Source organism: Geotrypetes seraphini, chromosome 4 (genome assembly GCF_902459505.1).
Source record: "Geotrypetes seraphini chromosome 4, aGeoSer1.1, whole genome shotgun sequence".
NCBI lineage: Eukaryota > Metazoa > Chordata > Amphibia > Gymnophiona > Dermophiidae > Geotrypetes > Geotrypetes seraphini.
Genome location: NC_047087.1, coordinates 325,136,390 through 325,153,719, shown reverse-complemented (window position 1 = coordinate 325,153,719; position 17,330 = coordinate 325,136,390). Strand labels below are relative to the sequence as shown.

Below are 17,330 nucleotides of genomic sequence, written 5' to 3'. Positions count from 1 at the left end.
TCTATCAACTTGAAACTTGTAGGTGTAAATGAGCATGAATGTATTTTGGGGACTAATTGTCGAAGAGAAAGTATGCATGTACATTATTTTCCTTTTGAAAACTGATCTACATTATGCACATACCTGCCACACAAGTAGGGTGACCAATTACAAAATTACCCTTCAAATCCTTATGTAGCTGGCTGGATCCCTTTGAAAACTGACCTGTGTTACCATATGGTCACAGAAATAATAATAATAATAATAACTTTATTTTTCTATACCGCCATAGTCTCTGCAGTCCAAAATGAACTAGATCAAATGAGTCTTATGGTCATTTAATATCATATTCTGTGTGGCCTGGTTTATCTATCACTAACATACCTCTAAAGCCTTCATATAGACTCCAACATCCAATTTCAGACCATCCGTTTCTTTGTAATAACGTCTAAAAATGAACAGGTTGATACGAAAGTGTTTAATAATTAATACACAACAGCAAACACTTAATACACATAAATCTAGAACCCACTGACCATTTTTCTAGTGTATTTTATGTTGACCATAGTAATCAAGGGTTAAAGGATATTTAGCAACCGTTCTATCTAACAATATTCGGCCTAATAAGTGCCAGCAAAATTTTTAGTTCTAGCTCCCTTTACTTATTTATCTTTCTTTTTTTTTTTTAAAAAAAAGAATGTATTAATTGGCACCCAAGTATTAAATAAACTAAGAGGATGGTATATCATATGGTAAGAACAGTTGTCAGTGCATAGGACCTCTCATAACATACGTTATCCCAAGTCCACATTGTCTTAATTATCTTTCTATTAAAAAATAAATAAATAAAAAAGCATGTATTAATTGGCACCCAGGTGTTAAATAAACTAGGAAGATGGTATATCATATAGTATGAACAGTTGTTTCATAACATACGTTATCCCAAGTCCACATTCTGTCTGATTTGCTGCAAATAATCATAGCATTACCTCCATCTCATTCCTTATATATTACATCCTAAAAAAGTTTGTATGTCTGTATTGCATATATGATAACAGAACCAATGATGGGTTGGTGGTTTGCCATATGAGATAAGTGTTGCTGTTTTTAGAACTTTATGAAAAATTTGTCTCACCATTATTTTGGGAACATGAATTCAGATTAACTTAATTAAATATTAATATATACAATACATACACACAAACTTTTTTAGGATGTAATATATAAGGAATGAGATGGAGGTAATGCTATGATTATTTGCAGCAAATCAGACAGAATGTGGACTTGGGATAATTTATGTTATGAAACAACTGTTCATACTATATGATATACCATCCTCCTAGTTTATTTAACACCTGGGTGCCAATTAATACATGCTTTTTTATTTATTTATTTTTATAAGAAAGATAATTAAGTAAAGGGAGCTAAAACTAAAAATTTTTCTGGCACTTATTAGGCCGAATATTGTTAGATAGAACGGTTGCTAAATATCTTTTAACCGTGGATTACTATATTTAACTGATATGCGGGTTGGATTTTGATTAGAAAGATCTGGATTTCTGTATGGTTATATTTGATGTTGATGGCAGGACTGTGATTTGTCTTGCTGTGTCACCTCTTCGACTATTGAGATTCTTTTATTGTACACTGTTTAACACTTTCGCCTGTTTCATCAGTATAGGCGGTACAGTAAATGAGCAAACTATAAACTATTAATGGGAAGAAAGATGGTAGCAAGCTTTGCAAAGTCAACAATACATCAGTCAAGACACTGATTATAACAAGTGTGGAAAGCACGTAGCGCATGGCTCAGGAATTCCTTCCTACCTCTCTGCATGTAAATGAAATTATTTATTCTTGATGTCCCATCATTACTACATCACAGATCAAAGCACTTCACAACTCTATGATCAGATTATGTATAAGAAGAGCCAATGGTCCATCTATCACAGTATCCTGTTTCTAACAGTGGCCAAGCCAGATCACAAGTACCTGGTAGAATACCAAACAGTAGCAGAGCAAGCACTGGCTTCCCTCATGTCTGTCTCAATAGCAGACTATGGACTTTTCCTTCAAGAACTTGTCCAAACCTTTTATGTTTAAATCATACTTACTGACAAACCAAAAAGGTACATGAAGAAAAATAAAGCTCAATTTTCAGAAAGACATTTAACTAATCCCTCCCACCTCCCACCCATCCCATCCCATCTGCAGAGAAACAGTACACCAGGTAACAAAAAATAAAAATAAAGGAAATGTAAAAGTTCAACAGATGACTCCTAGTTGATGGAGAAAAGGAGTCCCAAAAAACAATCCAAGTTTGTCGAAACTGTCGTCCATGCTGAGAGTTGATCTCTCGTACATGGGTGCGTTCCATCTTTCACAAGGCCATTATTTGCATTTTCCACAGCTGAAAAGAAGATACTCCTGTGTGCAGCCAATACAACAACATTGGGGTTTTCCCCCCAATAAAACTACTTGTTTTAGAAATTATGAAAATCCTGGGGTACTGGGGACTGCGCAGCATAAACATAAAATAAAACCAAAGGATCCAGCTTTACTCTACAAGATAAAGGCTGAATTGCATAACAAATATTTCTGTTCTGTGTTCATGGCTGAAGCGACAAGAGCGGGATCGCAGAAGACAAATGCGAATAGAGATGGAGTAGTTTAGACCCTGATCAATTTTCAGAGGAATGTGTTCGTGAGGAGTTAGCTAAATTAAAGGTAGACAAAGCGATGGGGCCGGATGGTGTACATCCGAGGGTGCTGAAGGAACTTAGGGAAGTTCTGCTGACTGACCTTTTCAATGCTTCTCTAAAGTCGGGAGTGGTACCGGAGGACTGGAGAAGGGCAGATGTGGTTCTTTTACACAAAAGTGGAAGTAAGGAAGAAGAAGGAAATTACAGGCCAGTAAGTCTGACTTCTGTGGTAAGCAAATTAATGGAAATGCCACGACCCCCACGACCCAGATGCATCTAAGGCCGACATGAGTTGGTCCAACATCAAAGAGATTGACTAGCAAACATTCAATAAGCTCTACCACAAGTACGCCAAATCATACTGCAGACTGGACCCCTGCCCCCCAAATGTGATGAAAGCGGCCCCTATCAACTTCAAAGCCAAACTACTAGACTGGATCAACCTACAACTATCCATTGGCAAGTTTCCAAAGGACTTGGGTCAAATTGTAATAACTTCTATTAAAAAGAACACCAAAGAAACATCCAATAACATAGCCAATTTTAGACCTGTCGCAAACATTCCTCTTGCTGCTAAATTAATGGAAGGCCTAGTAAACACTGAACTAAATACCTACATAGACAAATTCAACCTTCTGCAGAACAACCAATCAGGTTTCAGACCCGGCTTCAGCACCGAAACAATTATGGCCTCACTCCTAAACCACCTACATTCCCTTCTCAGTCAAGGTACCAGTGCAATGATTCTACAACTGGACCTAAGTTCTGCCTTCGACCTAGTAGATCACACCATCTTAATGAACTGTTTAGAATCCTTAGGCATCACAGAAAATGCTTACAACTGGTTCCAGGAATTCCTCGAGTTCAGATCCTATCATGTATTCAAAGAAGACAAACTCTCCTTCAGCTGGAAAAACTGAGCCCCAGGGCTCCCCGCTATCTCCGACCCTATTTAACATCTACCTTATCACATTGGGACACTTGCTACAAAGCCTAAAACTCAACTTTTACATTTACGCTGACGACATTACTGTAGTGCTACCACTAACCTGTCTGTCATCAGACTTTATTTTTTGTTTTTTTTATTTATTTATCATTTTCAAAGTTATATCAAGCATATTAACTTGTACAGAAAGAAGTTTAACATATGAACATATTCCATCAGATTAACATTAAAACTAAAGAAAAGAAAAAATATATATGCTAACTTTACTCAAGTCCTACATTAGGATCCAAGATTAACAAAATGCGAGAATATTAAGAAAATAATCACTAATATAATACTATAGAGCTGAGGGCTAATGCCTATATTAATCTAAAGAGCTAATGATGTTCTTCCTTCAGACGAGATGATACCAAGAAATTAGTTAACTGAAAAGGTTCATAGAAAACATACTTAATCTGACGGTGATTCACTATACACTTACAAGGTTGTCTTAAATAAAAAGTATCCCCTAAAGCTAGAACACCTGGCTTCAAAAGAAGAAATTCACGTCGGCGCTTCTGCGTTTCACGTGAGAGATCGGGAAACATCTGGATTTTAAGTCCATAGAATTCTTTTTGTCTGTTTTTAAAGAATAGTCTCAAAATCCATGCCTTATCTGGCTGAAGAGCCACTGTTAGAATTAATGTCGCTGGAGTTGCCAATTCTTTATCTGATGTCTCAAGTAAAGTTTATTATTATTGTTTTGATTTTCTATATTTTCTATGTGACGTCAATGCTTCTGTTGTATGCAGTTTGAATGAGTCCCTGCTAATAACTATATTCAACAATACGTACTGAACATACATTCAAGTAAAGTTGAAACATCTAATACCTCTTGGTTGTTAGTCACATGTTGATGAACTTGATTTTTTGTAGGCAAATAATAAACCTGAGAGAATGGAGGTAGACACTCCTCCGTAACTCCCAGTATTTCTTTTAAGTATCGTTTAACCATTTCTCTAGGGGACACCATAGCGACCCTTGGGAAATTAATCAATCTTAGGTTATTACCACGAGCATTGTTTTCCAAAGATTCAATTTTTCTCCTAAGATTTGTATTATCTTTAATTAATGTCTCTTGAACATTTTTAAAAGATATCAAGTCCTGTTCCATTTTCCCGCAAGTCACTTTTGACAAATGCATATCATTTTGAAGTTCTTTTATCTCTTTTGTTTGTTCAATTAGTTTCCCTTCTATATATTTAAAGTGAGGACTTATGGCTTTACCTAAGTTAGCCTCAAGACCATGTGCCCGAGGCCCCACCCCAGGAGGGACCTAAGGCTCCCGGGCCTATTCTGATTGGCCCAGGCGCCTTAGGCCCCACCAGTAAGCGGAGCTTTGGGACGGATGGGCCAATCCGGCCTCATTCCGTCGTTGGCTGCCTGCCGGACAGGCGGATTTGGCTCCCGTCTGTCCGGCCAATTACACAAAGGTACGGGGAAGGGGGGGTGGGGGTGTCGTGGGGGTCGGCCAGGGGGGTCGCGGGTCGGCTGGGGGGGCGGTCGGAGGTTCTTGGGGGGGGGGCGGTCGTTGGGGGGAGGGGGGTTTGCGTCGAGGGCAGGAGGGCCTGGGATCCCTCCTGCCCGTAATGTAGTGCGGGGGTGGGGGTAGGGGGTCGCCGTGGCCAGGAGGGTTTGGGCTCCCTCCTGGCCCGAACAACTAGTGGGGAGGGGTCGCCAGGGCCAGGAGGGCTTGTGCTCCCTCCTGGCCCAATATTGTTGGGGAGTCGGCGGGGAAAAGGGCTTGGGCTCCCTTTTGCCCCGATCGTGTCGGGGAGTCGGAAGGGCAAGAGGGCTTGAGCTCCCTCTTGCCCCGATCGTGTCGGGGAGTCGGCGGGGCAAAAGGGCTTGACGTCAGAGAAAGGGCGGGACCGCCGGAAGAGGAAGCAGCGCAGGCGCAGGGCTCACAGAAGGGCCGGGACCGCCAAGAGGAAGCAGCAGGACACCAGTAGGAGCTTCTACATGATGGGGGGGGGAGGTTGGGAGGCTGTGGGGGTGCGAGCAGTCCTTCGGGGTGGGGGTGCGAGCGGTCCTGCGGGGGGGTGAATCGGACGTCGGGGGTGGGTGGGAACTATATAAAAAAAATTTTGTACAACGCGCAAGGTTATGCACGGTTTGTAAAATCGTGTATAACGCGTGCGTTATATGCGTGAAAATATGGTATATACATTTGATAACTTACCCTTTTCCTAGGGAGAAAAGAATTGGAGTTTCTAATCCAATTAGAATTTGGAATGCTCTGTTAAGATTTTCATAGGAGAAATTGTTAGCAGCATCACCAAGAACCACACAATTTGGGTTTGACTTATCAACTGAATCAAATTCAGGAACAAGTGCTGAAAATAAAAGATTTACAGGTTAAAAACAATAAACCATAATTACAAACTTCCAGCTAGATCCCCTTTTCCAACATCAGAAAAGCCCACTCTCCTATTACCAATGGCCAAGTCCATCTTAATAATGGTTTATTGACTTTTCTTTTAGGAAATTATCCAAATTTTTTAAAACCCTGCTAAACTAACTGCTTTTGCCACATTTTCTGGCAACGAATTCCATAGTTTAATTACACTTAGATTGAAGAAATATTTTCTCCAGTGTTTTAAATTTACTACTTAGCAGCTTCATTGTATGGCCCCTAGTACTAGTATTTTCCAAAAATATAAAATGTACCTTTATAGCAGCACATATTAAGTCATTACATGTATTTCTATTCCATACTGGACACAAATTAAATTCTGTTGACTAGGTTTATCTACCTTACTTTTTCCAAAATTAGTTAATAGAACTTAATTTGTCTACAATACGGAAAAGAAATAGGGGCTGAATCTATAAATAGTGTCCCGATTGTAGGTGGTAGTAGGTGTCCTACTGCTGTCTAACCAGCCAATCGGGACGCATGTATTCTAAAACAAAAACTAGGAGGCAAGTCGCCTACACTGTAGGCATTTGTCATGGTTGAGGGAGATGCATTGGGACACTTAAGAACATAAGAACATAAGAAGTTTCCTCCACTGGGTCAGACCAGAGGTCCATCTCGCCCAGCGGTCTGCTCCCGCGGTGGCCCATCAGGTCTATGACCTGTGAAGTGGTTTCTGACCCCTTCTATGACCTACCTCTAGTTCTATCTGTACCCCTCAATCCCCTTATCCTCCAGGAACCTATCCAAACCTTCCTTGAACCCCTGTAAAGTGCTCTGGCCTATCGCATCCTCTGGAAGCGCGTTCCATGTGTCCACCACCCTCTGGGTAAAAAAGAACTTCCTAGCATTTGTTCTAAACCTGTCCCCTTTCAATTTCTCCGAGTGACCCCTAGTGCTTACTGAAGAAACTGTGGAGTCACGGGGTGGAAGGGGACGTGTACCGATGGATCAAAAATTGGCTGGCGGACAGGAAACAGAGGGTAGGAGTAAAGGGGCACTACTCTGACTGGATAGGGGTCACAAGTGGTGTTCCGCAAGGGTCAGTGCTGGGACCATTGCTGTTCAATATATTTATTAATGATCTAGAAACGGGGACAAAGTGCGAAGTTATCAAGTTCGCGGATGACACAAAACTCTCCAGCAGGGCCAGAACTGTTGAGGAATGCAAAGAATTGCAAAGCGACCTGAACAAATTGAGTGAGTGGGCAAAAAAATGGCAGATGAGCTTCAATGTGGAGAAATGTAAGGTCTTGCACATAGGGAAGGGGAACTCCATGTACAGCTATACAATGGGAGGGAGGGTACTCGGGAAAGGCAGCCAGGAAAAAGATCTGTGGGTATTGGTAGATAACACAATGAAGCCGGCGGCACAATGTGCAGCGGCCTCAAAAAAAGCGAACAGAATGTTGGGCATTATCAAAAAAGGTATCACTACCAGAACAAAAGAAGTTATCCTGCCACTGTATCGAGCAATGGTGCGCCCACATCTGGAATACTGTGTCCAATACTGGTCGCCATACCTCAAGAAGGACATGGCAATACTCGAAAGGGTCCAGAGGAGGGCAACAAGGATGATAAAGGGTATGGAGAACCTTTCATATGCCGAACGGTTAGACAGGCTGGGGCTCTTTACCCTGGAGAAGCGGAGACTGAGAGGGGACATGATAGAAACTTATAAAATCATGAAAGGCATAGAGAAGGTGGAGAGGGACAGATTCTTTAGACTAGCAGGGACAACTAAAACAAGAGGTCATTCAGAAAAACTGAGAGGAGACAGATTCATAACGAATGCAAGGAGGTTCTTCTTCACTCAGAGGGTGGTGGACACCTGGAACGCGCTTCCCGGAGAGGTAATAAGACAGAGTACAATTCTGGGGTTCAAAAAGGGACTGGATGACTTCCTGGAAGCGAAGGGGATAATAGGGTACAGATAGAGGTTTACCGTACAGGACATTGAGCGAATAGGGTATGGATATTTCAGGTTAGGTAGGGAACACTTTCAGGTCATGGACCTGGAGGGCCGCCGCGGGAGCGGACTGCCGGGCACGATGGACCCCTGGTCTGACCCGGCAGAGGCAACGCTTATGTTCTTATGTTTGTGGCTCCCCTCAGTTTGAAGAATCTGTTCTTATTCACTTTCTCTATGCCCTTTAGAATTTTGAAGGTTTCTATCATGTCCCCTCTAAGTCTCCTCTTCTCCAGGGAGAACAGCCCCAGCATTTTCAACCTGTCAGCGTATGCAAAATTTTCCATACCCCTTATCAGTTTAGTCGCTCTTCTCTGGACCCCCTCAAGTACCACCATGTCCTTCTTGAGGTACGGCGACCAGTACTGGACACAATACTCCAGGTGCGGGCGCACCATTGCGCGATACAGCGGCATGATGACTTCCTTCGTCCTGGTTGTGATACCCTTTTTGATGATGCCTAGCATTCTGTTTGCTTTCTTTGAGGCTGTCGCACACTGCGCCGAAGGTTTCAATGTTGTGTCCACCATCACCCCCAGGTCTCTTTCAAGGTTGCTCACCCCTAGCATTATTCCCCCCATTTTGTAGCTGAACATCGGGTTCTTTTTCCCTATATACATGACCTTGCATTTCTCTACGTTAAAACTCATTTGCCACTTTTTTGCCCATTCTTCCAGTCTCGTTAGGTCCCTTTGCAGGTCTTCACAGTCTTTCGTGCTTCTAACCCTGCTGCAGAGTTTGGTGTCATCAGCAAATTTGATAACCTCACATTTCGTCCCCGTCTCCAGGTCATTAATAAATATGTTGAACAGGAGAGGTCCCAGCACCGACCCCTGTGGAACTCCGCTCGTGACCTGTTGCCAATCTGAGTATTGGCCCTTTACTCCAACCCTCTGTTTCCTGCCTGTCAACCAGTGTTTGATCCATCTGTAGATATCTCCTTGCACCCCGTTGTTCCACAGCTTTTTAAGTAGCCGTTTGTGAGGTACCTTGTCGAAGGCTTTTTGGAAGTCAAGGTAAATGATGTCTATGGATTCCCCCTTATCCATCTGGCTGTTTATTCCCTCAAAGAAGTACAGCAAGTTCATGAGGCATGACCTTCCCCTGCAGAAGCCATGCTGGCTCGCCTTCAGTTGTCCATTGTTTTCTATGTGTTCGCAGATTGTGTCTTTAACCAGTGCTTCCATCATCTTTCCCGGAACTGAGGTCAAGCTCACAGGCCTGCAGTTTCCCGGGTCACCCCTTGATCCCTTCTTAAAGATGGGCGTGACATTTGCTATTTTCCAGTCCTCAGGGATCTCCCCAGTTTTTATGGAGAGGTTACATATTTGGCAAAGTATTTCTGCTATTTCGTTTCTCAGTTCTTTTAGTATCCTTGGGTGGATACCGTCTGGGCCCGGTGATTTGTCGCTCTTCAGTCTGTCTATCTGTCTGAGGACATCCTCTTTGCTTACCTCTAGTTGTACCAGCCTTTCATCATGGTCTCCGGTTATAATCTCCTCGGGCTCTGGGATGTTGGATGTGTCCTTTCTGGTGAAGACTGACGAGAAGAATTTGTTTAACCTGTCAGCTACCATGTTTCCCCCATTATAGGACCTCCTCCTTTAGTAAGACACCCCCCTTTTTTTCCCCACCTGGGAAATATAAGGCCCCCCCCCCCCGAAAATAAGGCACTATTTGGCAAGCATGTCTTGGCGATCCAGAGTACTGGTACAGTACCGTATGCGTGGTCACACAACTTCCTGCTTCCACTGTCCAGGAAAACAAGCCCAGGAACAGCCTCTGTACACCGAGGCCCTGATTCTCCAAAAGTGCGTCCCGATTTTAGGCAGCTGTAGACGTCCTACAGCTGTCTAATCAGCCAATCGGGATGCACGTTTAAAAAAAAAAAAAAAATGCTCCCCAGGCAGGCCGCCCGGGAGAGGCGTCCTATACTAAACGCCGATTCTGTAACCGGCGTCTTTAGAGAATCGGGTTAAATTAGACGCGGCCGCTATACTTATGGCAGCAAGGGATCTCCCTGCTGCAATATGTATAGTGGCCGCGGTTGTTGCGGCCGCCTGTCCCATCACCGACAGGAGAATGCCTAACTCCTCCTGTCGGAACCCCGAGCCCCCTCCCCCCCAAACTCGTAATCGCCAACAGGAGGATGCCCAACTCCTCCTGCCGGAAAGCCCAACGACCCCCCGCCCCAACTAATCTTTCAATGTTGGTCAGCTGGACGGGTCTTGCTGCCGTCCAGCCGACGGGTCTGCCTCGTGGAAATGAGACGGCACGCCCCTTCCCGGCCCATCCCCGCTAAATCTAAGGCCTGATTGGCCCAGGCTGTAGAAGCCTGGACCAATCAGGCCTTAGTCATAGCGGGGCCCATCCCCACTAATCCTAAGGCCTGATTGGCCAAGGTGCCTAGCCTGGGCCAATCAGGCCTTAGATTTAGCGGGGATGGGCCGGGAACGGGCGTGCCGTCTCATTTCCACGAGGCAGACCCGTTGGCTGGACGGCAGCAAGACCCGTCCAGCTGATCAACATTGAAAGGTTAGTTGGGGGAGGGAGATTAGTTGGGGCGGGGGGTCGTTGGGCTTTCCGGCAGGAGGAGTTGGGCATCCTCCTGTCGGCGATTACGAGTTTGGGGGGGGGGGGGTTCCGGGGGTTCCGACAGGAGGAGTTGGGCATCCTCCTGTCGGCGATTACGAGTTTGGGGGGGAGGGGGTTCCGGGGTTCCGACAGGAGGAGTTGGGCATCCTCCTGTCGGCGATTATGAGTTTGGGGGGGGGAGGGGGGGTCCGGGGTTCCGACAGGAGGAGTTAGGCATTCTCCTGTCGGTGATGGGACAGGCGGCCGCAACAACTGCGGCCGCTATACATATTGCAGCAGGGAGATCCCTTGCTGCCATAAGTATAGCGGCCGCGTCTAATTTAACCCGATTCTCTAAAGACGCCGGTTACAGAATCGGCGTTTAGTATAGGACGCCTCTCCCGGGCGGCCTGCCTGGGGAGCATTTTTTTTTTTTAAACGTGCATCCCGATTGGCTGATTAGACAGCTGTAGGACGTCTACAGCTGCCTAAAATCGGGACGCACTTTTGGAGAATCAGGGCCTTAAACGTTTTTCTGGTTTGTGATACAGTTTTTTCTGGTTTGTGATACAGCTTTTCTGGTTTGTGATGACCTGTACCATATACAGGTAATAAATGTCTTTTTTTCAGCAATAAATGTGTACTGTATTCTTCTTCATGGAAAAATAAGACATCCCCCTGAAAATAAGACCTTGTGCATATTTTGGAGTTTTTAAAAATATAAGACAGTGTCATATATTCGGGGAAACAGGGTATCTCTTTTTCCTCCTTTATCACTCCTTTCCTGTCTCCGTCGTCCAGTGGTCCCACTTCCTCTCTGGCTGGTTGTGTCCCTTTCACATACCTGAAGAAGGGTTTGAAGTTTCTTGCTTCTCCTGCCAGTTTTTCCTCATATTCACTCTTTGCTTTCCTGACCTCTCGATGGCATTCTTTCTGGTGTCTTTTGTGCTCTTCCTGGTTTTCCTTTGTTGGTTCCTTTTTCCATTTCTTGAAGGATGATTTCTTGTCACCTATCGCCTTTTTAACTGCATTTGTTATCCACGCTGGGTTTCTAGTTCGATTTATTTTGCACCCTTTCCTAAACCTTGGGACGTACAGGTCTTGTGCCTCGAGCACTGTGCCTTTAAGCAGTGTCCAGGCTTCCTCTACCGTCTTCATCTTTCCTGAGCTGTTGTTGAGCTTTTTTCCCACCATTTTCCTCATGTCCTCGTAGTTTCCTTTTCTGAAGTTGAGTGCTGTCGTCGTGGTTCTTTTCGCCTTTGATGTTCCTATGTTTAATTTGTATTGGATCATGTTGTGGTCGCTGTTTCCTAATGGTGCTAGTACCACCACTTCCTTTGCGGGTCCCTCTAGCCCGTTGAGGATTAGATCCAGAATGGCATCCTCTCGCGTTGGGCGTGGGTGTGGTTTCACGTGGGTGAGCTTAAGCGGCCCTAGGTATCTCTCTAGGGCCACAACAAATGCCTGAATAGACGCAGCCGCTGAGCTGATGGCAGCAAGGAAGCAAGGAGATCCCAGTGCTGCAATTAGCTGAGCAGCTGCGGCCGGAAATCCCATACCGATGAAGTCCCCCAGCAGGAGGGATGCCCACTCCTTCCCACCGGAACCCCCAAACCTCTCTGAGAATTCCCCCAGCACCTCCCTGAGAATTCCCCTGGAGGGATGCCCACTCCCTCTCACTGGAATCCCAACCCCCCCCCTGCAAAGTCCCCCAGCAGGAGATATGCCCACTGCCGGAACACTTCCCCCTGAACTTCTGAAACCCCCCAAAACAGCGACACCCTCCCAGACCCCCCAACCGGTGACATCCCCCTTTCCAGACCCCCCCTCTCCATACCTCTTTGTAGAAATTACAGTCGGAGGGATACTTACACCCTCCAGCCAGCAAGCCCACCACACCAAAATGGTGGGGCTTCCCCTTCTTGGTGCATTCTGGGATGCATCGGGGAGGGGCCCAAGGCTCAGATGCCTAAGACTCCTATGGGAGGGGACTTAAGAATCTGAGCGGGGGGGGAGGAGGGGGAGGGGGTTGTGGCGGGAGGAAGTGGATATCCCTCCTGGAGACTTCATGAGGGGGGGGGGATGTTTCCCTGCCACAGCCGCTCAGCTAATTGCAGCACTGGGATCTCCTTGCCAACATCAGCTGATGGCAGGGCAAATGTGATTCTGTATAGGATGCCGGTGTGTGATTCTCAGCTACTTTTTAGGCGGCTTCTGAGTCTGGTATGCTATACAGAATCTGCCCCATAATGTCTTTATGTGTGATGATATAAAGGTACATATTGTATCAAATTCACATTCAGATATGCAAGGGTCTCTATATCTTTATAATAAAAACCTGTAGGAAACATTTGAAATCAGCTGGCAACCTTCTAAGCCATAGAAATTGAACACATGCACGTTTATACTATAGCTGTGAGAGGACTTCCAGAGACAGAGAAATCTTCACTGGTAAGACTTTGCTGGGATATTGCTATCAGACTTGAGAAAAGGGAGACCTAAAGTTAAATAGGTAAGCTCAGGGACTTTATTTGATTTAAAATACTCTGCTCACTTAGTAAGGGAGTTTAAGGGATAAATTATTCTTAACTATGTTGGGTCCGCTTGATCAAATTTGGGCTAATACTGGGACTGATGTTGCAAAAGAAATCTAATATAGAGGCATTATATTTTCGAAAGGGAGACTATGATAAAATGAGGAAAATGAGGAAAATGGTTAAAAAAAGCTAAAAGGATCAGTTGCAAAGGTTAGGACAGGCATGGATGTTATTTAAAAATACTATTTTGGAAGCACAGACCAGATGTATTCCACATATTAGCAAAAGTGTAAAGAGAAGGAAACAAGAGCTGGCATGGTTAAAAGGTGACTTAAAAGAGGCAGAACCAAAAAAACATCCTTTAAAGAATGGAAAAAGGATCCGAATGAAGACAATAAGAGACGACACAAGCACTGGCAATTAAAATGCAAAGCATTGATAAAGAAAGCTAGGAAAGAATATGAAAAGAAACTTACCAAAGAGGCAAAAACTGTTAACAATTTTTTTAGGTACATCAAAAGCAGAAAACCAGTGAAGGAACTCGTGAGACCACTGGACGATCAAGGAGTAAAAGGAGCGCTCAGGGGAGGATAAGACCATAGCGGAAATACTGAATGAATTATTTGCTTCGGTCTTTACAGAAGAAGATGTAAGAACTGGAAATGGTTTTCAAGGGTGATGATGTGGAGGAACTGAAAGAAATCTCAGTGAATCTGGAAGCTGTACTAAGCCAAATCAACAAGTTAAAAAATGATAAATCACCTGGACCGGGTGGTATACATCCCAGGGTACTAAAAGAACTCATACATGAAATTGCTGACCTGCTGTTAGTGATCTGTAACCTGTCACTAAAATCATCTGTAGTACCTGAAGATTGGAGGGTGGCCAATGTTACGCCAATTTTTAAAAAGGGTTCCAGGGGAGATCTGGGAAATTACAGACCGGTAAGCCTGACTTCAGTGTGGCAAAATGGTGGAAACAATTATAAAAAATAAAATTGTGGAACACGTAGACAAACATTGTTTAATGAGTCAGAGTCAGCAAGGGTTCAGCCGAGGGAAATCTTGCCTCACCAATTTGCTTGACTTCTTTGAAGGTGTAATAAACATGTGGATAAAGGTGAGCAGATTGATGTAGTGTATTTAGATTTTCAGAAAGCTTTTGACAAAGTTCCTCATGAGAGGCCTCACTGTGACTTTGCTTCAGGTCCAAGTCACTGGGCTCTCTTGTTTCAGAGCTCAGGACCTTTGCTAGCATCTCATCCAGACATCGCCAGATTTCTGAAAGATGCTCTCCGCACTACACCACCACCATTCCCTTCAAGGGATCTTAACATGGTTCTCAAGGGCCTTACCAATGCTCCATTCGAGCCTCTGGAAAAAGTGTAACCTCTTGGACTTGACACTAAAGGAAGTTTTTCTGGTAGCAGTAACCTCAGCTGAGTCTCAGAGCTCCAGACTCTTTCTTGTAGAGAGCCTTTCCTTAAAATCTCAGAGTCTGATGTCTCTCTGTGTACTGTTCCTTCTTTTTTGCCAAAGGTGGTTTCATCATTTCATGTTAATCAGGAGGTCCATTTACCTGTATTCCAACCTACAGGTTCTAGGAAACCTTTAAAACGGAGTCTAGAAAGAGTAGCTTTAGAGGTGGAATCACCTGCCCATTGTCTGATCCAGATCATTCTGCAAGCAGAAATCGAATAAGCTGATGCTTTACCCAGGACACGAATAATATCGTACAGGGCATCAGCTACATAGTCCACACCAGATAAAAGAAGTTGAGGAGGAGATTCATCACCCTCACTCTCCAAAGTGTGAAGTCCGGACAGACAAGCGTTTGTGACAAAGGATGCTACCAAGGCAGCTTTAACTCCCAAAGCCACTGCCTCAAAAGTTATCCACTCAGTGGTCCTGCATGTCCTTGAGCACCACATTGCCTTTGCTCATTAGGGAGGTGCAACCAAGGAATCCACTTTAGGCTGACTAAAAAGCTGCTGACACTCCTGTACCATTTACAACTGGGATAAGGCTCTTGCTACCTTGAGAGCTCCTTCCGGAGAGTCCCACCACTCCGAGATCAAGATGTTAATATCAAAATGCCAAGGAAATACTGAGGACTGAGCTCTCATGCCACATAAAAGGGAGAAGTAGAAGGAGCCAGCTGAGTGACTAAATCCAACTCACACAGAGACTCTGAAATAAAATCCGGCAAGGCAGAAGACTTAAATATATGCAGAACCATGGGATCATCCCTTGGTTCTAAAGCCAAAGCTTGATATAAAGAGCCTGCATACATTCCCTGTTCCTCTGCTATAGGAGGAGCACCCCAGAAAATAAGAGCTCATCAAAATGATCATCATCATCTGTGTCTCCTGGAAAGAGGTCTCCCAAGTTCTGGACAGTGACAGACTGGGAAGTCAACATGCCTTGTGAGGCTATGCTGTGAGGAGACAAGTCCGAGGTGCAGGGGGACTGCGCAGAGAAGCATGGCTCTCATGAAAGGCTTTCCTCAAAAATATCTGAAAGTCAGAGAAGGCATCCGAACTAGGGAACGTTTAGTCACCCTGTGATGACTCTTCATCGCATTTCTTGGGTTGCAAGTGTGACTCCTCACAGCCAGCTGGAGCCCTGTCTGACTGAGCAGTTGTTGGAGTGATTTATGCCTAGAGCCTAAGATGCCGTGCTTCCCAAGCGCACGGTGGACTTGGCTTTAAGGTTGCCAGGATTTTCACACTCACAGTCTTAACTGAGGTATAAATGAAAAGTTCCACTTTATTTTGAAGCTCAAACAAAAATCCACTTTAGTTTGTCAGGAACCAAAATTCATGAGCTTAGTCCAAACAATACATGCAGCTTTTCTTTGGGCATCAAGAGAAACACTGGCTTCTCGGTCTCTCCCCTCCTCTGTGCCTGAGGCACCAAAAAAAAAACCTACTACACAAAACTTTCCCCAACCTGCTTCCTTTAGCAGGGACTGTGAACCTAAATTTAACAGCGGTTTAACCCAGAAAACATAACATAATAACAGATTTCTAGACAGCATAACTGTGAGTTCAATGCGGTTAACAAAAAATTATGCTAAGAGGAAATACAATGTTGATGGGATGAAGATTTAGTTAGTCAGAAATTTGGAAAAGAGAGAAGTCTTCAGAAGTTTTCGATAATGTTTATAAGATATAGATCTAATCAATAGTGGATGAAAATCTTTGTCATGAGAAAACTAGGCCCTTGCTGGTCCAATTAACATTGGGCCTGAGTGCCACTTGCCTGGACTGGGTAGGCTGAAACCCTGTTCTTTGGAAGCCTGTCCCAACCCAAGAATTAGGCAGGGTGTAATTAACACAAAAATAATACAGCCCCTTTCCCTGTTCTTTCTTAGGCCCAGTGAAACAAACATGTTCATTTTAAACCCCTAGGTTTCTCCGTCTCTCTCTCTCTCAACTACAGTCCACTTCATAAGAGAGAACAAAAGGAAAAAATACATTCAGGAAGCTTTCTTTAATGTCCCAAACAAAGTAAAGCCTTTATTTTGGCTTTCATAATGTCCAGCTGAGCACTTTCAAACGGCTCCAATTCAGTGCTGTGAGCTCAGGTTTCAGCTCAGCACAATCCCCCCCCCCCCCAGAAAAATATACAATGCAGCAAACTAGAGAATGACACGGTGACAAAATTCATCTCCGTCCCCGAAACAATCCTGTGTCATTCTTACATGTCAATCTCAACCTCAGTCCTTCTACACCAACATTCTTCAATGCAAGGCTTACAGGTCTGTTGGTTGAGCCCATTCATACTCTCGATTCTTCCCTCTCTCTTTGAATAATGACATTGAGATGGTTTCCCACCAGAAAACTATTCGCAGAGATGGGAACGGTGATGAACTTTGTCACCGTGTCATTCTCTACAGCAAAAGTTTCATTCTAGCTGGGAGATTCTGACCTGCTTACAAACTGTCTTACAGTCCATTCGTTTTCCCACGCCATCTGTTCTCCATCCAGCATGCTTGAATCTCCTGCAGGGGAATCTCAGTCACAGCCGTTACGTGTCCATTAGCTCCCAGGTCTCGTCCCAGCTCTCATCTAGCTCAGCTCTGCTGGAGGATAAGGGCTCAGACATTTCCTGCCCCTGCCCCTCCACCCCCCCAATTAGGTGAGCACACCGGAGGTTTCCTGGCT

At 44.5% G+C, this 17,330-nt stretch overlaps 1 protein-coding gene across 3 annotated transcripts in view; it reads right to left on the bottom strand.

Moving 5' to 3' along the window:
- Positions 1-17,330, bottom strand: part of LHPP (phospholysine phosphohistidine inorganic pyrophosphate phosphatase) — a 124,420-nt gene that overhangs the window by 75,071 nt on the left and 32,019 nt on the right. For all 3 annotated transcript variants that reach the window (XM_033940483.1, XM_033940482.1, XM_033940481.1), the window contains exons 3-4: positions 5,849-6,002; positions 364-427 (exon numbers count right to left, since the gene is read on the bottom strand). In XM_033940483.1, coding sequence (XP_033796374.1) covers positions 364-427; positions 5,849-6,002 — 218 coding nt within the window. The remainder of the gene's footprint in view (positions 1-363; positions 428-5,848; positions 6,003-17,330) is intronic.